This window comes from Argiope bruennichi, chromosome 8, assembly GCF_947563725.1.
Source record: "Argiope bruennichi chromosome 8, qqArgBrue1.1, whole genome shotgun sequence".
Taxonomy (NCBI): domain Eukaryota; kingdom Metazoa; phylum Arthropoda; class Arachnida; order Araneae; family Araneidae; genus Argiope; species Argiope bruennichi.
The window spans coordinates 67,710,534-67,735,630 of record NC_079158.1 but is presented as its reverse complement, the minus strand read 5'-3'; the positions used below and the strand labels follow the sequence as shown (position 1 = coordinate 67,735,630).

The 25,097-nt window shown below is 27.9% G+C and overlaps 1 protein-coding gene across 10 annotated transcripts in view; it reads left to right on the top strand.

Moving 5' to 3' along the window:
- The window catches only part of LOC129980900 (potassium voltage-gated channel subfamily H member 2-like), a 369,894-nt gene that overhangs the window by 219,574 nt on the left and 125,223 nt on the right, over positions 1–25,097 (top strand). Inside the window, exon 1 of one of the 10 annotated variants that reach the window (XM_056091372.1) lies at positions 4,275–5,351. The exons of the other annotated variants lie outside the window; for them this stretch is intronic. Within the exon in view, the coding sequence (XP_055947347.1) occupies positions 4,416–5,351 (936 nt within the window). The 5' untranslated portion in view covers positions 4,275–4,415. Of the gene's footprint in view, positions 1–4,274; positions 5,352–25,097 lie in introns of those variants that run through there. 10 annotated transcript variants of the gene reach the window in all.

Genomic DNA, 25,097 nt, shown 5'->3' with positions numbered 1-25,097 from the left:
AGCCACAACTATTTTTGATTGAACACATCATAGACTTAAAGGGTTAAATTACACATAGAAGGATTCTTATAGGATATCTTTTGATGTTTTGCACCCAGATTTAGATAGTGGCTTTAGTTTTATTATTTTATCCTAGATAAATCAATCTGAATGTTATTAAGTTTACAGATCAGCCACGAAATGTTATATCTGGATGCAGAAGTTTTGCTTTTATGATAAAAAAAATGAGCTTTATTAAATGAAATAAAGAAAGAAAGGGAATTATGAATTCGGATCTCATGATAAATACTCTTTTAAGTACCAAAAATATTTTTTCAACGAGTAAAATTGGCGCGTTTTATCATATATTTACTTCTAATATTTTTTGTGTCTAAAATCTAATAGTAGCAATAGCAAGTAATGTTGATGATATCATATAGAAAATTGATTGCATTGTACTTATTTAGACAATATTTACTACGCTTCGGAAGAAAAAAAATATTTGAATACTATTAGCTTCATGACTAATCTTTAAAGTTACTCTTTTTTTCTGATGCTAAAGGCATTAAATTACGTCGACAAAACAATGTAATAAGAAAAGAAAATATCATATTACATCTGAATTTGAATAGTACAAGAATAAGGGAAAGAATGCTTTATTTGTACTTACCCAAGAGCACAATTAAGAGCTAAATCGTGGAGAATAATATAAAATTTGAATCGTTATCTTTTATCCACTCTTTTAGGAACTAGATACTTTTTAATTCTAAGACATCAATAGTTACAATTCTCTTACCTACCTATTCAGAAAACTCAATATAAGACTTTAATTGTTTGATAAGCATTTATTAGTTTAGGCCTTTTTCTTTTAAACTGCATGAAGCAATTATTGAGTATTTTGTGCATGAATAATCAAAAATTATTCCATGCAATTCGTAAAGAAATTTTTTTTCCCTATAAATTTTTTGCATTTACTACGGCGTTTCTCCCAGTTTTTTAGAAGATTCCATCCCTTGCATCAAAATAAATAAGTAAATAAAAGATAAAAATGCTATTCAATTTAATTTCATATCTATACAAATCCGTCATGAGCGAATAATTTATCTGAGAGCTGAAATAAAGAATTTTTTTTTATCGGGATTCTATTTTAATGAGCAATAATTCCTCAAAGCTACAAAAAAATGGATTCCATTCTATTACCCTAAAACCACTTTTAATTCCATTGACCTACTTCTTTGCTAGGCCATATTTAGTAGACGGGTCGATTTTGCATTTCGAGGTTACAGTTTGGAGCGAAAACATAAAACTTCTGACAAAACAATTGATTTTATCCATGATGGTGGCTTTGTATCTGGTCTGAGGGTTTTAACAGCAGGAAAGAGCCAAGAGCCTGTTAACGCTGGCTTTCGTCCCATCTGGATAATACTGTGTTCATAATTTTTCCGGTAACGAAAATATTGCCAATATGAGTTTCTTTCAAAATGGTCAATGTTAGGGTCTAAAAATAATTGATAATATCCCTAGTTCAAAAAGTTCATTAAAACCTATCAGATATATATGCTATATTAAATTTATTATCTTAAATCAATGATTAATATAGTAATGGCATATTTTGGTTTTCTGTCTATGCGTTGATTTTAAATAATCAAATATCAACGAGTCTTAATAAATCAAAACTTCTACAGGGCTTTGATCTGAGTAAAAAAAATGATTTGTATTAATTTCAAATGAACCAATTCAACGTCAACTATGAAATCTTATTAGCTTGTAGCACTAAATTCATAATATCTAATGTTAATTACAGCATGAAGAGTTCTATGCGTTGATAATTATTACTATAGATCATTTTACTTGTTGTTTAGTCTCGCAATCACAATACATTCAAATTGGATATGATCGCATTCAAATTTGATATTTTTTATTAGTTTTACTAAATTTCACATTTTTATAACTATCGGTCTGTAATTGTTACTTTCCCTTGTACGAAGTAATTGTCGAAAAGTTCTATCTTGAGAATTGAACGAACGCCCCATTTCAGAGCTTTCTCTGAAAAACATATTTTTGGCATTATATCTGTATCTATGAACACAATTATTCAAAAATGTTTTAAGCTAAATTGATAACTTGATAAATAAAATGACGAACAAATCTGAAGATTTCTATCAAATTTTGAATGCAATCCATTCACAGGAAGTCTGATTATCTGCCTGTCCGAGTATAAGTGAACTCGATAATAACAAAATACAAAGTGTAGATAAAATTTCATAGTGACGTTTAGTATCTAAAATATAGATATAGTTCAAATTTTGAACTAACTCTGTCTTATGATTAACCGTCTGTTGGTCTATATTTTCAGATGCCTGTAAGCGTCGACTAAATTCGATATGTTATCTTGTGACTACAACTGCAGTTTCATGTCAAATTTCAAATACAATCGGGGAAAAAAAATCATCCAAAATACATATTCGCGTGATAGATTCAATAAAAGTGCTAGATTCACAACAAAGATTTATATTTCGAAACTGTCGTTCAACAATATTCACGGTCTAACCCAAAATTCCCAATGACATTTATTAGAGAGTATGCAAGAAAGTTTCAGGGAAACCATGCCCAATAATAAAAGAAAGTAATTTTGTGTTTGCATGTGTTTCTACGATTAACATCGCACTTGCAGTTGTTATATTTAGTACTTAAATAATAGTAATAATGTTTCAATACATCTCGAAGTCCGAATTTTAAAATTTGTAGGAACATTTTCTATTTAATATTTTGAGTTGTTTTGATTGATTTTTCGTACATAATATTCGTAGCATTGTTCCTAATAGTTGTAGTGAAATCTCTTTGCGCCGTCAAGAAGAAGAAAAAAGTTGTCCTTTTAAAGAAATTCGTTTAGTTCCTCTATCATAATCTACAGAATTTCAAGAAATTTTTTAAATGGTCGCTTTTCCCGAAATATTTTTAAATTTTAAATTGAAATTATTGCATCCATCATTTTAATCCCATAATTTTTTTTAATATAGCTCGTTTTCTATTGATTTCTCTCTAATTTAAAACAAGAACGATGATAATACATTTTTAATGAATGATTTGTTATTCTGATGAATTCAAAGGTGTGGGTTTTTTTTCAATGTTCTGAAATATAAAAAGCAGATTCAAGGGGGAAAGTTTATCTTCCACTCATTTGGTTAAGGGGCCAAATTAAGATACCAGAAACAATGAAAATTAGTTTATATAATTTAAATTCTATTATAGTTATTTGTAACGGACTTCCCAGTTCCATTGTTTTTCTTTTTTTATTTAAATCTTTTTCATTTTCAGTTATTTTTGTTTCGATATTTTATCGTTTGCAGTTCACCAAGCGATATCATTGTCACAAAAGAAAAAAAAATCCTGTAAAATCAGTACATTTTTTTTTTTTTTTTACTTCGTTTCCATTTATTTTAAACATTTTTTTTTTTTTTTTTTTTGCGAACATTCATCATTTTATGGATAACGCAGTGTGATTTCTACCAGAAGCGAGTAATTCCTCTATAACTTTTGAATTGATTTAAAAATTGGCTGCACGAGAACTAGATAATGAAATCAGGATGTAAAATTACTTGTGGATTTGATTCTTAAAAAAAAACAGAAAAATATGACTTATTTAATCTTTTTTATATGCTTTTGTTATTCGGAATAATTTCTATAAGTTTTAATTTTTTGTTGTTTTTACGAATTATTTTTTTTTTTCTGATAATACAGAAATAATGCTATCATCTTTTAAAACATGACATTTTTTTTTTGTTCTTTGTTATAAAATTCATCTCCTTCTCATTATAACTTAAATAATAATATAATATTTTAATAATAAATAAAATAATGAAATTCTAAAACAAAGATTTAAAGTAAAAAACCAAGTAATTAAGTAGTAAAATAATTTGACAAAGTAATATTTTCACTGTAAATCTATTTTTGATCAATATTGTATCTTTCAAAATTTTTCGTTCTTTCTACCATGATATTAAAATAGTATTTCTTAAAAAGTGTTTAACGCATTCTTCCGGACTATCGACACTTTATGAATAAGGAGGGTCCGGTCCATATCCCGAGACACAATGGTCGCTAGGGGCAACCCGAAAAGGGCGTGCTGTTGTCACGTGACCTTGTGGGTGGAGAAATGCGTTTCCATGGATACCAGGAGAAGCGACCGTCACGTGATGAGGGGCTTTCTTATTGTTTGCTAGATCTTTTTTTTTTTTATTCCTCCCTTCCACTTTCTCTCCATGAGCTTGATTCTTATTTCATACCTGGAAGTCCAGAAGTGGGAGACGCGAAGCGGATGAACAGGAAATATGGTTCGCAGAAGGATGGGACCTAGAAGGGAAGAAACGATGTGATTTGGGATTTGATTAAATCTTGCCATAAATAATAACCATTCCAAAGGGTCCTCGCGGGACATGGGCGATCCTGACCCTAACTGGTCGAATATGGGACACAGTCAGGAGTACGAAGAAGATAAGCAAGACAATTATAAAAAAGAAGTGGAAGGCACTAAAGAGCCTGAAACTGACAATTCTCAACAGCCAATTCGCAAAAACCGTTCAGAAGTTTTATTGGCAGTGCGAGATGAATTTGTAGAGCCTATTAGAAACCGGCCTAAAAGTGAAGCTTTAGTTGTTAAAAATAACAGAGTAACTTGTGTGTCAATTGAAATAGATCCAGCTACAGATGATGATGAAAGCAACAGAAATGATAATCTAAACTTGGATATCAACAAAAACAATGAAGTACCTGATATTGGAATGAAAGGACCCTTGAAGCGTCAGAGCAATGTTAAAGAAGATGTGGCAATGGAAAGCAATGGCAGCGTCTCTACTGGAATCCCCAGCAAAAAAAGAATGCTTCAAAAGCAGCCACGAGTGGAAAAAAATTCTCCAATTGATAATAAACTCGAACCAGCTCTATCTACGGATAAAAGTGACCAGTCTTCACAACCGTTGAAAGTTGTCAGGGGTCGACTTGCTGCCTTTTTGTCAGCGGGGCACAAGAAACCGCTTAAAAGCTACTCCTGTCCTCAGGATGATGATTATATTCCAAGAGGAATTAAAAGACAGTGCATGTCTTTGGATAACGATTCTAAACCTCCGTCCGTTACTAATGGAACGGAGAATCCTCCAACCATTCGACACCGGCCCATGTGTTTAAAATCGAGCTTAAAGGGCGACAGTGTTGAATCGCCCAATCTTAATCATGTTAATTCACAACAGACACCTCTTCCCAGTCCTCGCAAACCAGGAGTTAAACTTGTTATAGATGATATTGATAGTGCCTCAGCAACGGCTAAAGAACGAAAGTCAGTGGTTTACAGTAGAAAAAATAGCCTTATGCCTCAGGTAAATAATATTTTTTAAATTTTAGATTTTTATCTCCTCATTTACAAGCTTAGGTACCAATATAAAATATATATAGCAATATTTAAAAAGTTTTAGAAAGTATAAATACCTTTTAAAAATTATAAATATAATTAAGAAGACTACGAGTCTATAAAAAATTGCGTGATATAAATCATGAAATAGTATAATATGAAAAAAAAATATTTGATGCTATAATTTCTGCATAAGAATTTTTTTCCCTTGAATACTCGGTTCTCGAATTTTCTTATACGATGTAAAATGTTATTTAACATTTCATTAAGTGTGAAATAACCGTTTCCTTGTCACTTGAAATTGTGTTTTCAAACAGTTTTAATAATTTAATACTAATTATTTATTTTATGAAAAAAGTAACATGTAAGCTGACATAAGACATTTGTGTTGATTTTTTTTTTTTTTTCAATTTTTTGCATTTTATATTCACCAGACTCCGTGGAAATTGTCTTGAATTCCTTAACAAAGAATTTAAATCGTTTCCTGTGTAACTTCTTTGATTTCATATCGGGCATTTCGCACAGATTAAGTTTTCTAAAACCCTTTTAACAAAATATATTTTAAAATTTTAAAAATTTTAAAAATCAATCTCTCAAAAAGGAATACAAATTATTTTCAAAAATTAAAAAATATATATTGCTACTGCGCATTTATACAATTTTTAAAGATTTAAATTTACCATTACAATTAATTTATATTATGCTTGATTTTTCGTACTTATTCTTCGAATACTTCATGTTTTTACATTCTACTTCATAAATTAACCATATATAAACTAGGCAACGATTAGTTTTGAAAATGCAATTAATTCATTTGAATTATAGTTTTAGACGTTAATTGTTGAACAATAAAGTATTAAAGAGATTTTTAAAATGTTTGACTTCATTGAAATTTAAAAAGGGAATTTTTTCTTATATTCTCATAAAAGAAACTTAATGCATATGGAAAACATTAAGGAAATCTGACATCTTCTAATTAAACGTACAAAATTTAGCTTTATAAGAAAATGAGATTTCCAGCGGAAACTCTGATGTGAATAGCTCATGATACTATACTTTCTCAAGTCATTGCATTTAAATTTGTATAGTTTTTCATTTACTTTTATTGGAAATAATAACCTTAAAAGTTTATTAAAATTAAAAATTTCCTCATTAACAATGAAAAGTAATATTACCTCCAGACAAATCAAAGAATTTTATAAATAACTTTTTATAATATGTGGCGTTTCCGTTTGTATAGTTATCCGTTAGCATTCAGAATTGTCATTTTTGTTCAAAAATGTGTTTTGTAGAATGCATGATATAGTGAATACAATAGTAAATACAAAATTAATTCTTCTTTTGGCAATATCTTTTCACAAATGTATTAATTCAAGAATTCTGGATAAATTCTCATAAAACAATCCGCGTTGTTTCTAAAGCTAATGCAAACATTTTACGTGTATTTACTATTTTTTTGAATTTTTGATACAAGCTTTTTGATTAAATTTCACTGGTAAATGTCAATTTAGCGTGTGAATTTAAATTTGAAAAGTAAGTAAAAAGATAACTATCTGATGAGAAATTGTTTCAAATATTTTTGCTTATTTGATTCCACCCCCTCCCCCTCATTATTTTCTTATTCGTGCCACGATATTTTAAAATTTTAATAAAAATTATTCAATTTTTTTTGCTTTCTAAACAACTAGTATTATTCTGCAGGGGAAAAGAAAACTCGACTTGAAACTTTAGTTACGCTTACTCAACGCTTTTAGTTATATAAACTTTATGCTGTTGAAATTTTAAGTTTTTCAAGGTAATCCTTTATAATGTAAGAAAAATTAAACAAGAAAAACACCGTTGTAAATCATACGCTTATAAATTCCAGGTTATGTTTCAACTGTTATAATTCGTCAGATTCTGGGGTCGAATGACGCAGTAGCTAAGAAATTCAACATTACCTGGAGAAACTAAAAGCATAAAACATATAAGAATATACACTCACAAAAATCTCGATAACAAAAAAAATCATTTTTTTAATCTAGATTGCTATGTGTCCAGTTAGGAAAGAAAAACTGTTCTTCGATCGTTTCCGAATAATAAATTATGAATGAAACATTTTTGCGTGCGGAGCGGTTGCCCCGAAATTATTTATTGCATCGCAAAAAGACGTTGACATGAGGTTCGGTCCAGTTTTTTTGGAAAAGCCACGCCCTCCTTAGCTTGACAAGTTTGCGTTTCAATGTTTTAATTAATTGCAGTATTTAAATAGTGGTAGAAAATACAGCATTATTTGTAAGCAGTTATATTCAAAAATAAATAAAGTACACCAGTAGCGAACAAATGATCTTATTCCAAGAAATTCCCTCTGTAATATATGTTAAATGACATTAATAAAAGCATAATATGAGATATAATTGAAATCAAAATTTATTATTTTATATTGAGTTTTTTTGCATCTACAACCAAGATTTAAAAAAGGTTTCAAACTTGCAATTTATTGCAACGCCACTTGTTCATGAAACAGGTTTCTGTAGAGTTTTGTATATAATCTAGAAACATAATAATGCAAAGACTGTAGATTACACATGGCAAGTATCCAAAGAAACGTGCCAGTAATTAGTTTGTCCACCTCATTGAACCATGCGACTTTTCACATAAAAGATCAAACTTTGAATAAGATCAGGGAGTTTTGAGGTAACTTTTCCCAATCATTTTTTGCTACACGAATAATTAATGTTTTACTTTATTTTAATAACCACCAGTCATCTTGTTGTCACAGAACTAAGCCGTATAAACCGGGCTTATTGTGATTAGCTGTTATGCTCATTAACTGTTCAAATTTTTTCATAAGAAAACAGCGACCACAAAAGTTAAAAGCATCTTCAAACAGTTGGTAAAAGAGTAAAACTCTTTTCCATCATTTCTTTTATTATTTTAAAATTTCCAGGATATGGTAATATTGTATCTTCCTATAATTTCTTTTTCAACACATTCTGTTAGGAACGTTTTGCTTGTAGTAAACTAAAGATGAATAATAAGCTCAGACTCCGAGACATTGAATTTCCTCTTGAATTCAGATCACATAAACACGCTGGTCATATGATGGGATAAATACCTGCGCTGTCCAAATCATCTATAGCGTTAGTAAGGAGATATCTCGCGTTGTCATAAAAGAACAGAAAACTTTTACCGAATATAGCTCGAAAAAAGAGAAATATGCGGCAGCATAACGTAAACAATATATCTTACAGTAGTAATAATCTCAGACATGTAGTGGCATGCGACTATTGACAATGATAAATGTCCATACCATTATGCTATCGAAATCAAATAGACTTCTTTATTAAATATTTTTGGAAGATAATCGCTACTAACTTCTTGTTATATCAATTGCCGTTTATTACTGCAAGAAATAGTGAGCCTAATGCTATTTGTGAAAGACATTTGTAGAATCGTCCATGGTCCAGTGGCGATTAAGAGAGTCATTTTAAACAGGTGTTACAGTGTGTTGTTATAAGAAGCACAGTGAGTGTTGTAAATAAGATTTGTATATAGCGAATACATTCTCTTTGTTTTCTGTGATATCTGAGCCCCTGTGGCGGCATCACAAATTTTATTTGTATTTTCTTTATCGCTATTGCACCAATTCGATTTTTGTATTGGATCGATGTATTAATCATGTACATTCATCCATATACTGATTTTATAATGCGATTACACTTCATTCCTCCTACTGTTTTATCCGAAACGATTCGTAAAGTCTGAAATCGACGAAGTGGGTAATATCAGTTCGCTGTTACTTATAATTTTTCCTCTAACTTTATTACAATGTCAGAACTAAAAATAACATGCCTAATATTTGTCTGATATGTCTTTTCCTCTAAAAACAACATTTTTCTGACACATTCAAATTTTAATATGAATGTTTGAAAACTCCATCATATGATGCGTACATCATTATTCAAAAATTTGCATATCTACTTTTTCATTTTCAATGCATCAGACTTTTAAGCAAATTACCATAAGTATCTATCATCATTTCTGAAACGGTCATTCTGTATTGAAGTATCCGTCTATGCGAAACATTTTTTCTTCATTATGAATTGATACTTTCTTGTCCAATTACATTAAATGATATAAAAATCTACTGTAATTCTTAATTGTATTTATTATTCTAATGCAGTATTGTTATATAAAATTTTATTAGATTGACTATAAGATCACTGACCATCAAAATTTATTTATAAGTTTAAAATTAAATATTTGATTGATTGATTTAAAATGTTTAACTCCTTTGTTATAGAAATTTATTTTAAATTTCAGATTTTACATAGCTTACAGTTTTTAAAACTAACTGTAGAAATTTCCTAAATCTTTCAACTAGATTGATTTCATTATATAACCATTAAATACCCTTTTTTGTAAAATATCTTAAGATGAAAAAGTTGATGATTAAAACATCATTATTAAACGTGATAAACGTGCAAACTGTTATACATCTACTGGAATATTAGAGAATATAAATGCCCAAGTACAAAATAATTTTACAATATCAATTGTTTTCAGTTTATATCAAGTTGACTTCCTTAAAATGTATTTATAAACATGCAAAAATTTCATTTCAAATAAAACTAGAAAAAGTGTTTAACTAGGCATAGAACTAGAAATATTTTAAGGACTAAGGAACATTTTTATTAGCTGTTCTAATATTTAATAAGATCTCCTTTGTTGAAATTTTTATTTATATTTTAGATATTAGTTTTGAACAATTTCGTTAATGATTGAAAAATTGTAACAGCACAAATTAAATGTACATACATAAACTTGCATTTTTAAATTTCTATTAAACAGTTCTATTAAAAATTTCTATTGAACAATTTCTATTATTTTTAAATTTCTATTCTATTCAGTTTATGTAATGAACGATAATTTAATAAGATATGAAATATCATTTAAGTACTGTACTTCATATCGAATTGGCAGTAATTGCACCAAGATAGATCTCTTTTTTACTTGTAGAGACTAATAGGACTTTGTGCAATAAACCAATTTAAAGAATTTTCATTTAAAAGATGTGACAAAATGAGAAAATTGGCTGTTCATTGATAGTATTATGAACAATAAGATGGATATTCTCGAATCGTGCTTAAGAAAAATCTAAAGGGCTTCTTGAAATTTGGATTTGGAAGATTAACTGAATCATTCTGAGATGAGATGTCGATTTCTCTAATTATAATCCCTGTTAATATTTAGTGAGGGTTTTTTTCGGTATTCAAAATTTTATCAATTCCTCATAGGACATAGGTTCTTTGTGACCTGTCACCACAGGCACTGCTCGTGCTCTCATAATCGTTGTGTATATGGAGACAAAGGTGAATTTTACCACTACTGTCTTAAGTATAACAAAAAACTTCCTATTCACCAAACCCAAACTAAGAAAGTAGGTCTGATGGAAAGGGCCATGACATGATTGATTAAGCATATGAAGCTTTTACAAAAATGAAGGCATGGTATCATTATTTAGAGAAAAATACTTTAAATATAGTGAATAATAACACATTCATTGTGGACATTTTCAGTATAAGTAATAAAGTAAGCTTCCTTTTTCTAATTTTTTTTCATTTATATCCTAGATATTTCTCTACATTGAGAGAGAATCACTTAACTATAATTCTTATGGATACGATTCTTATAATAACGAGAAGCATAAAAATTCCTTTAATATAGCTTGATACTGTTAGAGGCCCTCTTTACTTTCTTTTATATGCAGTATAGAGAAAGTATTGTATTCGTCAAAAAAATTCGAACTCGACATTTTGACGAATCTCCATGTTTTGACCCTCCTTAGTTCAAAAAACACATTTTAGGAAAATATGTGTCTGTCTATCTGCGACAAAGAAAACTCAAAAAAAGTTTTGAGCTACACAGTTGAAATTTTGTATACGGAAGACAGTAGACACCAAATTGGCAGATTTCTATCAAATGTTGAGTAAAATCCGTTGAGAGGAAGTCTGTTTGTCCGGATGTTCGAATATAAGTTAAGACAATAACTACAAAAGAAAAATAACTATATAGATAAAATTCGGTTTAAAAATTTAAGATTTATTGAGTAGATAGACACCTATAAAATTCTGAGACAAATCCAACTAAGGTTTGACTGTCTGTTTGTCTGTAATTTCGGAAATAAGTAAATACGACAATTCAAAGGCGCAATGTCTTAAATATATTAAATTTTGTATGGGAATTTGTGATTATAAGTACAGTTTTCTGTCAGATGTTTGCTTCAATCAGTTGAAAAAAAATATCTAAAGCATAAATTAAATTTTTGGATACTATTAAAAAATGTTAAGCATTAATCACCAAATATCTCGCCAAAAATAACACGATAAATTCAGTAAAAGTGCTAAATTTGCGCCAAAAGTTAATATTTCAAAACTATTGTTCGCCAATTAAATATAAGGCGCTCTCTGGCATCTTTATTAGAGAGTATGCGAGAAAGTTTTGGGGAAACCAATTCCGCTGGTTTTATTTAGGTTTTTTTTTATATATTAGCGTGCAATTATTAAATTCGTACAAAATAAGCAATTAATAAAACATGAATTCTATCAAAATTTCCTCCTTTGAATTTAATGCCACACCAATCTCTTCCTTCTTATGACGTCATGAAATGATAAGCAGCAATTGCATCATTTCCTGATCATATTAATTCCTGTTGCCTGTCCGCCCAAAAGTCAAACGAAACCAAGTGATCATAAGCCACGAAACCACCACTCCACTCCCAACAAGAATCAGGTTTGTGTCCCCACTCCTCGTCCAACTCATTGCATCACGCATAAATACCTCCTAAATGCCATCATCAAGAGGCAAAAGCTCAGCCGCTGAATTCTCCACCTAATTCGCTCAGATCCCTGGGCGTCCTCATTAATTGCTGGAGCGCCTTAATGATGCGTCTGTTGCCTTCAGAGACGATCTAAACAAATGCGCTCCATTGTGAAGACCGTTCACCTCCATTATGAAGCTCATTATTCACCGGGAGACCACCATCGCTGATTAATGGTCTGCAAAAGATAAGGAATCTGAGAAACAACACCGGGCAGCTTTGCAAGGTGAAAGTCGTAAAAATTCACCGGGATGTAACGTTCTGCGGATCTGCCTTTTCTTAGAGAGGTAACTAATTGTTACGCCCTAGTTAAATGTTGGTTAAATAACGCGATTGTGAGTCTAGGACTTCCAATACAGTCTTGTAGAATTACAAACAGTTAGTGCTTGTTATTTTTATTGTTAACTAATTCAATGATTGGATTTCAATATATTGTAACAATTTAACTCATTTATCGAATTCATTCTTCGTATTTAATTCGTTAAATAAATCTTCATTTCAATTAGGCAGATTACACAATTAAAGGGTGTTCCAAAATTAATGCAAGATTTGAATTGGTCATCATTCGTGCAGTAAAGTGCTGGCAACTCTGTTAAAAACGCATTTGACAGCTGATAGATTAAAGTTAGTAAAAATGGAGTATTACACGATAGAACAAAGTGTTAATGCAAAATTTGAATTAAATAAAGATTTTTCTTTAAATTGTTATATTTTTATTAAATCGAAAGAACACAGGATAGGGTTATGTATGTAATAACACATTGGGCAAAAGGTCACCAGAGCTTTTCTGGCACATACGCACTATTTTGTCGAAATTTTCCCTGGTCATTTTGCATAAACATGGCTGAATTTTGTTGATGCGGGGTTGACTTTTTTCTTCAATGCAATGTGGGCTTGTTAGAAAAGATCTTTGACTTTAAATAACCCTATGAAAAGAAATTCAGTGGTGTTAAACCATACGATCTAGGGGGGGGGCAATTCTCAAAGTTTGGAATTGTGGCTGTCAAACTTTCAATATTTTTGAATTGTTGTTCAACAATGAAAACGCGTTGTTCTATTGTGTAATACTCCATTTTTACTAACCTTAAACTATCCGCTGTCAAGCGGTTTTTTAATAGGTTCACAAACACTTTACTGCGCGAATGGTGACAAATTCAAATCTTGCTTTAATTTTGGGACACCCATTAGATCCGCTGAGGTCGCAAGAAGAGTGTAGATTTAAAAAATATCATTGACCGAATAATCAAATTTCAAATAAATTGAAATTCTAGAAATATCAAAATATTAGGATAATATCCACACTTTTTTCTAGCATAATTCATATGATTTCTATACTTCATTATGCAGCCTTAATTATTACAATATTTATAAGCAGCAAGAATCTTTATAAAATAATATTTTAGACCCTAATAAATAAATAAAAACATGCATCTTTTCTCAAAATTATGAAAACAAAAAAAATTATACTATAAATTAAATTTTAAAATACGTTAAAATATGAAATAGTTGAACTATTAATAGAAGCTTTCTTAATATGCATAGCCTGGAGCTGCAAAATGCATAAATCTACCAACCATTGCCATTGTTCTGTTTAAAACGAGAAATATCTGATGTAGTTGAATAATGTTATAACAATGATCGGACAACCCCCCTCTTGTGATAGTAACTTTCTATGCTTTTGATTTGTATATAGCAGAAAGGAAGATATTGGTTAATTCATTATAAATACAGAATGATTCACTTTTTCAAGGTTCACCATAAAAATACGAAGGATTTATAGTAACATTGAAACTCTATCGCAAAGAGATCAAAGAGTCTAAGATGTCAAACCGTTTAAAGTTTATTTAAAATAACTAATAAATCAATATAAAATAGACATTAATTTCTTAAGAAAATGTAAAACTTTTTTTCATATTTTGTAAAGCAATCGAAATGCTTTCTGCAAAGCAAACAAAATTACAAAAATTTTTAATAAGATTTTATTGTCTAAAGTTTTTTAATATTGTAGTTATGCGATCTGTAAATACACAAAGTGAAACTACATAAAGTAATTAATATTTTAATTAATTTTTTTAATAAAGAGTAGAATCCACAATTATTGCCTATGAATTCATAATCAATTCATGAGTAATGCGAATTCATGATGCACATCTGATCATCAATATTTAATTACTTAAAACAGCAAAAAGTTTGCAAATTTAGTTTGGTTTTGATAATGCAAAGCTTGACATTTCCTAAATTATTGAATATGTGAAAGTTTATTTTTATATAAAATATAAATATGTGTGTGTGTAGTGTAGGCGTGATAAGGTATGCTATATTAATGTTTTAAATGTATTATATTTTCTTCATACAAATATTGGATATGAAATTCGCTTAATTTCCAATAGTGAATTGCGCAATTCCCTTAAATTTAAGAATTCTTTTCAATGTTTTTCTACATCTATGACAAAAATCGAGGGAACAAAACAGCGATTTTTTTTTTTTTTTTTTTGCATGTATATGTAATATTTATAAATGTTTATAATAAAGATATCCTCTCAAACTCTTTGACAGATTTTTGTTTGATAAAATGTACCAACTTGTTTCGTTTATTCTTTTAACTTTATTTACTGTATTTATTCATAAAAATGGGTTTAAAAGTCGTGTTTTACAGAATACTTTATTATTATTTTCTTAAAATTATCTTATATAGCTGATAGTTTTTGAAACGTTACCAAATAAAACATAATAAATATTATCAATTTAGGTAAAATTTTATATCGAATATGTCATTTAATTGTTACTAAAATAGCAAATAAATGCACCTTTTTCACATTCATGTAAAAATATTAAATATTTATTTTTTAGTTTCGTAATCTTCTATTCTCGATATAATTCTAGTTTCATAAGACAACTAAAAGACGAAAAAAAAAAAAGCGAAATGAGATTTTTGTCACAATCTATAAAGCTTTCTTTCTTTATATTATTCCAGTTCTTGATTGTGATTATCTGCCCAGCAACTCATTATAATTCCTTCAGTGCGTTCAATGTCTGATCCCTTTTCCTGGTTTTAGCGTTTTGTGTACTTCCCTAGTGACATTTCGGTTTCCAAAAATAGATCGCTAAAGGGGTAATCAAAGTTCCAGATTAGAAACAGAATCAAAAATAATATTTTCTCGGATTTCCGTGTTTTTTTCTTACTTATTGGGGGGGGGGGGGAGTGAAAGCCAATAAGAAGATACAGATGCAATAATGTTAAGAATATCCAGCTGAAAATTGTACTTCATTTTTAGTTGCCTTAAATGCAATGAATATGACAGAAATAATATATTTCCTTCTTAACTTTAATGATGTGGCCTTTTCAAATTGAAATCTCTAGCACATTTTTTGAATCTGTAATTATATATTTTATTTCAATGTTTTAATTCTAAAAAAAAAAAACTAAAATCAGAATCCCCGTTTAATCAAAATTTATAAATCTACTTTATATAGGTAGTGCAACCATATTTTTGGTATTTGTTATTCGAACATTGATTGGCAATTTCCAAAGTAACAGAACGACGATTATTTATAATGTTCCTGTTTCTTTTTACTTCTAAAACATTATTATTTAAATAATATTAAACTGAGTCAAATTAATAACTTGCTCCATTTACAAATAAGCAAAATGCAATAAAATTAAACCTGTAATTTGATTTACTGTAAAGTCATTTAGAGATTTAAGTAAACTTAGTTATATAAAATGCTCTCTTTATATTAATTTTGTATTCATACATTGAAATAACGTTGATTTACATTATATCGAATTTATCCAAATAAAATTCTGAAGAACATCAACCCATCAAAAGAATCTTATTGCGATTATGATAATCTTTATAGAATAACAATTTCTTAACATCAGATTGAAGCTTTTTTAGCTTTTTTGTGTTCGGAGAGTTAAAAAGAATCAGTGGTTTGTTTGGTAACCATTGTTTAAAATAAAATACTCATTATCTGGATTTGAAAAATTCTTGTTTAATATTATTCCATACAGCTTAATGTGGAAAAGTACATTAGTTTAATGTCCATTAGCTATTTGTTTTGGATTTACAAATTAATTTTAACTCTACAGAAAAAATGCAACATATAATATTTTAGGAATTTATATAAATGAAAAAGAAAATATGAACTCGCTCATTCTAATTGTTATCATTATCATTATTTTTTAATGTTTTTTTACTTAGTATCTCAAGGCCGTTATTAATTTACCTTGCCTCCGGATAAAAGTAAATTCTCTTCATTTATATTAGTGTATGTATTTTATTAAAATTATAAAACATAATTTTTTATAACCGTGAAATGAAATTCTTAATTTCGCTTACAAACTTTATAAAGAGATCCATTTCAGCATTCAAAACTTTTATGTTAAATAGTCAATGAGTTTTTAAAATATAGAAATTTTTGTACAGTTTGTTTTCAAATATTTTAATTTATTTTATTGTGAATTAAAGGGGCATTTAAGTCCCTTAAAATATTTTTAAATGAGCTGTCAAGTAGAGTTTTAAAGACAGTTTAAGAGTTTTCAAAAGCTCTACAGTTTTAAAATTTCAAATTGTTAAACAATCCAAACAGATTATGGACAATCTAGAATTTTTAGAATTTTAAGGAATTTCAATTTAATATGAGTAAATATTTTTTAATTAATTTGAAACTATGAGGATATATGTTTAAAATAACATACTGATTTATGCATAATTTTATCTTAATTTTTCTTTAAAATACTACCACATTCCAAAATTCCAATATATTTATTTTACATTTTTATAAAATATATTTCAATTATTGGACTAAACATATTATAAATCATAAAACAGTACTGTAAGAAAACACAATTGAAGACATACGAATTCTCTAGAGAATGCGAGAGTAAAATGACCATTTTCTCGTATTCACGAGTAGCCAAATTTTTTCTCTTTATCTTCTGTAACTCTTAAAATAAAAATATATATATTCAAACTGAAAAGGACTGAAACGAAAAATGACGTCTCCCTTTTTATTCACGACACAGCGACGCCAACCCATTGGCTTAAAGCCAATCTATTAATGCTCCAAGATCTAACAATTATCAGATTTAATATAATTCAGGCATTGAATTGCATTTCTGTGAATATCATTATGCTAAGAGATATGAAAATTCATTGCTTTTCACTAAATGAGATTTGAAAGCAGTAATATTTTAAGTTTATGAACGCCCCTTTTTTTGCATTTTTAATATGAAGGATTTTTGACATATTACATACAATTAAAGCATAATGGGACATAATTATGCTTTAAAGAAATCAATTTCTAAACATTATTTAAAAAGTTTACGTATTTGTTGAGAATTGAGCAATATTTAGACAAGTATGTTTCCACAGCGCAATAAAAAAAATCATGTTACATTTTCATAAATTTAATAATTTTTATATACTATGTCTGTATTTTGATCTGTACGTATCGTAATTTATTCAATTTTCAACTGCAAATTAGATACAACTAAGTTCAACTTTAAATTGGGAATCCAAAATCTATAAAATATTATTTGTTATTCGATTGTATAGTTGTATCCAGTTATAATGCTTTAATACGCTTAAGTATTAAATCTATGAAATTATGCTGTTTCTTATTGAATATTTCTTACTATTTCTTATTTCTTCCTTTTTTTCTTATTTACTTTCGTTAAATATGTCTTTTGAAGAATTCCAAAATACTTTTAGGCTTAATTATTGCAATTTGATTGTTATATTTCCATAATTATCTTTTTTTTTATTTAATGATAATAATTAACCGATAGATTTATTACTTTTTTCAATTTGTTATAAGTTATATTTGTTAAATGAGAATGCGAACTTTGTAAAAAATGTAGCATCCATATTAGTCCAATATATCGTATGACATCTCCGCAATATTGTTCTATATTGTGGATTCCACACAATATTTCAAAGATATTTTAATAATATTATTAGGTATTTTGTACTGATAATGGTACTTCATATACCACAAACATCTGCATCTTTTAATCTGCAATACTTTTTGAATGAAAGAATTTAAATTCCGTTAAAAACTTAAAATAAAAATAAGAAAGAAGATATGATTCATCTTCTTTAAGAATATATAAATAGAAAATTAAATTGGTCTATATATGTGTGTGTGGGGGGGGTGAACATTTTCACAGCACTCTTATTCAGTTTCAAAAGTATTTATTTCATTTTATTAACCATGAGAGGATTCAAACTTAGTTTCTGTAATGTTAAGAAAATTAAATTTCAAGTGTAAAAAAATTTAATTAAAAAACGTTCTTTCTGTATAACTTTAGCAATATTTCATCAACAAGAATTTTTTTATTCACAGAAATGCTCCTATTTAAAAAATTTGCATATAAATATTGATAATTGAGAAAGAGGTTATTATTATTTTTTAATAATTCCACAAATGAACTAGTCTGCGAGATTTCAAAATAGTGTGTTGCTCTAAAACAATAGTTTGTAAGCTTTTATTCCCAAGATGCGATTGTTGGATTTTTGTTTTGATATATGATTAGTCAAATAATAAAATTCATTTTCAAGAAAAATGCTCACACTCATTGAATTTAAATTTTAAGAAATACCTTTATAATAAAAATCACGAATTTTTTTATATCTTGAACAGTAAACAATGGAAGAAGGTGAATTTATAGCTTTACTGATAACTTTCCTGGTTTTTCTTTCTTTCTTTTAGCCCAAAGGATAACGAAAATCAATTATTCCTTAACATTCCTTCTCAAATGTCCCATGTGATGACTTAAAATAACTCACATAGTGTTTAAAAAGATTATGACAATCAAATAAGAGGTTTCTGAAGGGTTCATTAACATTTAATATAAGCTTAGATAGTTACTTCCCGTATATTTAAAAAGAAAATAAATTAATTTATTAATTGAAATTATAATGAATTAAAAACAAAACCGAAAATGAGAGATTCTCCAGGACAATCTTCGCATCTTTTCTTTTTCATTTATTTACTTGACTTTCCTTTAAGTTCGTATTTTATTCAACGCTTGGAAATTAAGAATGCTTCCATTTAAAACTTCGAAAGATGTGCTTATGATGCATATCTTTCTAAAGCATCTTGAAATGAATGATAATAAAATAAATATCTGTCTTATTTTTGAGAATTATTTTTAAAATGTTTATGTCACATTTTTATGTTTATTTGCATATTTGATTCACTTCATCTTTTAAATAATGCATTTAATTTAAGAAAGTTTAATAAAAAAAAATGATCCTGAGTAATAATAGAAATTGTAAGTCCGAGATGAGAATAACTTTCCATTAAAGCTGAGTAAAAATCCAAAAAAGCAATTTTTTAAAATTTTAAATCTGAGTTAAAATGCATTCTAGATATGCTAATATTTTATTACTTTGGTATAACTAACATTTCGTCATGTTCAATACTTGTTTTATCTTATAAAATATTGCAGAGGAAATAAAATTACGAATTGCATTAATTATTTTCTATTTTTGTTCAACAAATTAGTCGGACCAAAATAAAAATTTTCGTTTAAAAAGTTATTTTAGGTATTGCAATATTTATAACAAAGCTGGTTAATGCATGCAATATTAATTTTTAGATACTGACTGAATTCAGAATAAAGCTTACGACAGCATTTAATCACACATTTAGACGCATGTTAGTAAACCATTAACAATATTATTGTTTCAAATCCATTTACTTTCATTTTTGTTGTACTTAAAAATGATATATTAGTTATATTTTTTTCTTCCATATAAATCTCAACTGCTCTAAACTTTTTAGTGAAAAATTATCAAAAGCAAGGGCATGCGATTAAATGCCTTCGTTGCTCAAAAACTGAGAGGAAAAAATAAAATGTAACGAAGTTTCACTGAAAGAGATTTTCAAACTTTATAATACTTACTTTAACTATAAGATAATTAACTGACTTCTATGATTTTATAAAATATCATTTACAAAATAAATACAAAGCTAATTATAAAATGAAAATAATTTTAATGTATAAAAGGAAAAATCATCTAATGGCTTCTATAATTTAAACTGTGAAATGTTTAACAAAATAACTTTTTGTAGGAATATATCAAATTTTATGTATATCATAAATATTATTATGAATAATATTTGTGATATACATAACCATAAATGAAGTTTCAAAGAAATAATAAATGTTTTTCGTTTGCTTTTCACTAATACAGTTACGTTTTCCATTTTAAATTAATTCTTGAACGTAATTAAATTTTATTAAATACAGTTTTACTATACTTTATGTAATTCAATCCAATCTGCTATTTATTTCTTAAAATACATTGTTCATTTTCACTATTTTCAACACAGATAACAACATTATTTATATAAAATTTCATTATTTTTCTTAGTTATTAATCTTTCCAAAATTCCATGATAGTCCAGATATCTTTATTTTAAAATTATTTTAAAAATTAATTAATATATTTTATATCTATCATCTTATTCTAATATTTAAATAAAATAATTGTCTTTAAATAATCTCATTTGGAATAATACAATGAATTCTTGATTTTAAATCAAGTTTATCACTTGCGAAACTTCTAAGCGATATATTTAGAATACCATAAAAATGTTATATTCATCAGCACTTTGGATTATCAGGGCGTTTCACTTTGCCATATTCTTATCTTTTTCGTAGAAATGATGGAATGAAACAGGAGAATTTTCTGTCGCAGCTTTATTTTATGATTAGATTTTTAGGTTTGGTTAAGACTTATTGTTCAAAGAATTTGTTTTTCTCGGCATTTTTCTTTATCCTTACTTTGATTCAATAATAGATGCACTTAAATGATTATAATAGGTTTATTTATTACATGATATAATATAGTTTACATTTTAACATTTTGAATCCTTAATTTTTAAAAATAAAAATTCATTACATTTTTGAAAAATATTAAATTTCAAATTTTTGGACATTTATAATTTTTATCTAAATTTCTTATGTTTCATAAATGTTTTGATGGTCCTACAAAAATCAGTTTTTTAGATTCTATAAATATTAAGAAATATTTCATTCTCGAGTCTTATTTAGTCTGATTTTTCCCAAAATATTGAAAGGTAATCATGTGTCATAATATTGAAAGATAATCATTGTAAAAATTATCGTTTTATATGGTAAATTTAGTTTATTAACTAAATTTATTTATATCATTAAATTCAATTGAGAAATTAATATAGCTTTTTCCTACAACAGAATTTAATAATGTTTATTATGTTGTAAAATAAAAAGATAAATCATTGCAAAAATTGTAGTTTTATATAGTGAATTTAGTTTATTCACTAAATTACCTTATATCATTAAATTTAAATGAGAAATTAACATAGATTTCTTCTACAAAAGAATTTAATAATGTTTACTATGTTGTAAAATTAAAAGATAAATCATTTAAAAAAATTTATTATTTGATGAGTTTACTTTATTAACTAAATTAATTTATATCATTAAATTCAAATGAGAAAATAAAATAGTTTTCTTAGACAACATAATTTAATGAAGCTTTTTTAAGTTGTAAAACACAAATATCTTTCAAATATTGTCATTTTTAAAATTTAATCTTTTCTTTATAGTTAAGTTTGAACCAATAATTTTCACTTAATAACAAAATAGGGCAGAACAGCATTTTAAATTAAATAATTCTGTATAATATGCCAACTCGTTTATAAAGGAAGGCCAGCCCTACATTCTTTGGAGTGGTTGAAACGAAGAGACTAATTTCTCCAGCAGTAAATTGAACAGAACATTTCTAATCTCATTCCAGTGTCAGTAAAGCGGACATCGGACATTACAGGGCCTTTATAAATATTCGAACTCATTAAGCTGTGAGCCTCTATTATTGGAAACGAAATTTTAATGACCAAATGCATATGCATTTAAGCTCATTTTACGGGCATTGCGGGTTAATTATGCTCATTTTGAGTGGACACTGGTACCAGCGTTATTAGGCTCGTAAAGGAGGACGGATAGATATTCAGTTACGTGCAATAATTTTGTCAGTAATGTCCATTTAAGTGGATTATAAATGCATAATTTTTAATTTCGTATCGAGTTCGCTATAATAATGAAGAATTTTAACGTAAATCTTAGGTTAACTCTTAAGCTTTAGTAAGAAGTCTGATATTTTTATTTTTATTTAAATAAACTGTTTTTATTTCTCTAATTTAAAAAAAAAATATTTTATCTGTTAGAATAATATAAGCAGTAATAAAATTTTTAATTAAAAAATTATTTATTTAAAATAAATTTATTATTAAAAATTAAAATTTGTTTACGGAACGTGATTAAGAGAAAATCAAAATGAAATCATTATTAATTTAAAGCACAGCTAACAGATTTTTTGAATAATTATAAAATGAGTGATTTCTTGTATTAGAGCATGGTGCTCACAAATGATATAGCTTGTCATTTCTTTTTATATTTAGTTTTTTTTGTTGTTGTTGTGAGTTATGTCAGTAAAGGGAAAGATCAATTTTCGTGGATATATCAGATGAAAATTCATGAAATTCTTCTAAAAAACACATGTTGTTCCTTTTAGGTTATTTCATTAAATAGAAAATCCATCAATATATTTTCCTAAAAAAATATTTAATGATTTCTAAACTGAAAGGAAATTTTAGTTTGAATATGAAAATCCCATTTGTATGTATAAGATGTTAGAATTTTAAATTAAATTTTTGTTTAATTCAATAAAAATATTACGTCATTTGTGACAAACCGCGGAACATATGTCTGAATAATAACTAAAAGGTTTGAGTTTCTAATGTTTCATTTTTTCTTCTTTTAAACAATAGAGATTGATTCCAGCATATTCTAAAATTAAATATATTAAAATACAGATCTGTATTCTAGAAAAATTTATTATTTTATTATTTATTTTTATTTATTATTTATTTTTATTCATTTTATTTCATTTATTTATTTTATTATTTTTATTTATTATTTTATTAAGGGTTTAGAAAGTTATATTTTAATATAGTAAAATTTATATATATTTTAATTGATCTATTTTATTTTTATTTTAATATATTAAAACATAGATTTCTAACCCCGTAATTTAAACACAAGTTGAGGAATTCCTTACCAGCAATTTTCAATTTCAATTTACCATACAAAAATATTCATTTATTGTTCAAAAAAACTCAAAAAAAAATCTAAAAGTACACTTCTTTTGCTGGGTAAACAACTTTACGATGAAGAATCCATAATCCTTCCAAAGGTATATTACTGAATTCCTTTATTAACATCACTATAAATGTGATCACAAATTCAAGCATTTGAAATGTCGAAAATAGCCGTAAATGATGAATATGGAAGAGAGAAATCAAATTTTATGAAATAATATGGTTTAATGAAATGCATCGTCCTGCCCACAAAGCAAATCATGTTCGACTATTTTTAAAGACAAACAAGATTTCATGGTTTTTATATTAAGGATTCCCCAAATAATAGACAAACATATCGTAGATTTTACATGAAAACTCTAAAAAAATCCTTTATATGGTGAACTTAGTCATATGTTATTACTTCTCTTAAATTAACATTCATAAAATAATCTTCAAGCTTCTTTATAAATCTATTATTTAAACTTTATTACCAATATAAAACCACAAATTACACCAACATCCGATGGCATTTGATACTAAACTGAAATTAGGCGTTTTAATAAAACGCATCGTTCCATTCACAAACGCACCCTTGTTACGTTTATTTTTTCAAGGGAGGCAAAACTTTATAGCTTACAGAATAAGTAAGAACTGAAGCTATCATATCGGTTTTCACGAGCGTTGCTTACATGGGGAAGGAGAACTGAAACGTAACATTGCTCGCTGAAGAAGAGAAAACGTAACTAAAATAAAAATAAAAGAAATCACGTATCTATTAAAAGAAACAAAGTAATGAAAACCTCGGAAATTAAGATTACTGGCGTCCCAGCTTTTTCCTCATTCCGGGCCCGTTTCGGAACAACATCGCGGGTTAAAACCTTTACTACTCCCGCTGACTGAAAACGTCTTGCCTTCAGGTCAAGCGGCATCGATCCCGCGAGTCAATGATTTATTCAAACCAAGAAACCAGGTAATGGTAGGCAAGATCCTTCTAGCAAAAGCAATAAAAACACTTTACCAATTGAGTTCTATCTCTACCCCCTCTCCCGAACCTCACCTTCCACATCAAGGCACAATATAATAATGAAAAGGAAAAAAAGGCAGATGGGGGTAGGAAAGAAAAAAAAAAAAAACACGAGAGAGAGAGAGGGGGAGAGAGAACTTTGTTGTTGTTCGCAATTTACTTTTTCTCCTCTAAGGGAGAAATAAAGCTTTACTGAGAATATTATGGCTTAACCCGATGTAGAACCTAGAGGTATAAATCCCTTACTGCAATTGCCTGCAATGGCGAGGTACGTGAGTATATCGGGGGTGAGAATTTAAAGTTTTTGTACTTATCCCACATGTCTCCGTAATTTTATCTGCCCGGCCATTTCATATTTTATAAGTTAGGTGGGTATTTTATTTACTCCAACGCGTTCCATTTCAAGGTTGGAAGTAATTTCGGGACTTAACTCCCAAACTCGCCCAGGAATGCGGCCACCATTTTTTTACAGTTAAGTACTTTCGTGTTAGCCGTCCTCCCTCACTTGAAAGCAATTGAAAGGAATGCGTTTAATTACTTTAAAGGTAGGAGCGTGTGTGTTCTATGGTTTTGCTTCCGTTGAAATTTCGTCTTAATTAATAATTTAAAAAAGGGGGGAAGTTTTGAAGATAAATGGCTTTATTGTTCAACTATTTAAGATTAGTTTCTATGGAAATATATTTTTTCGG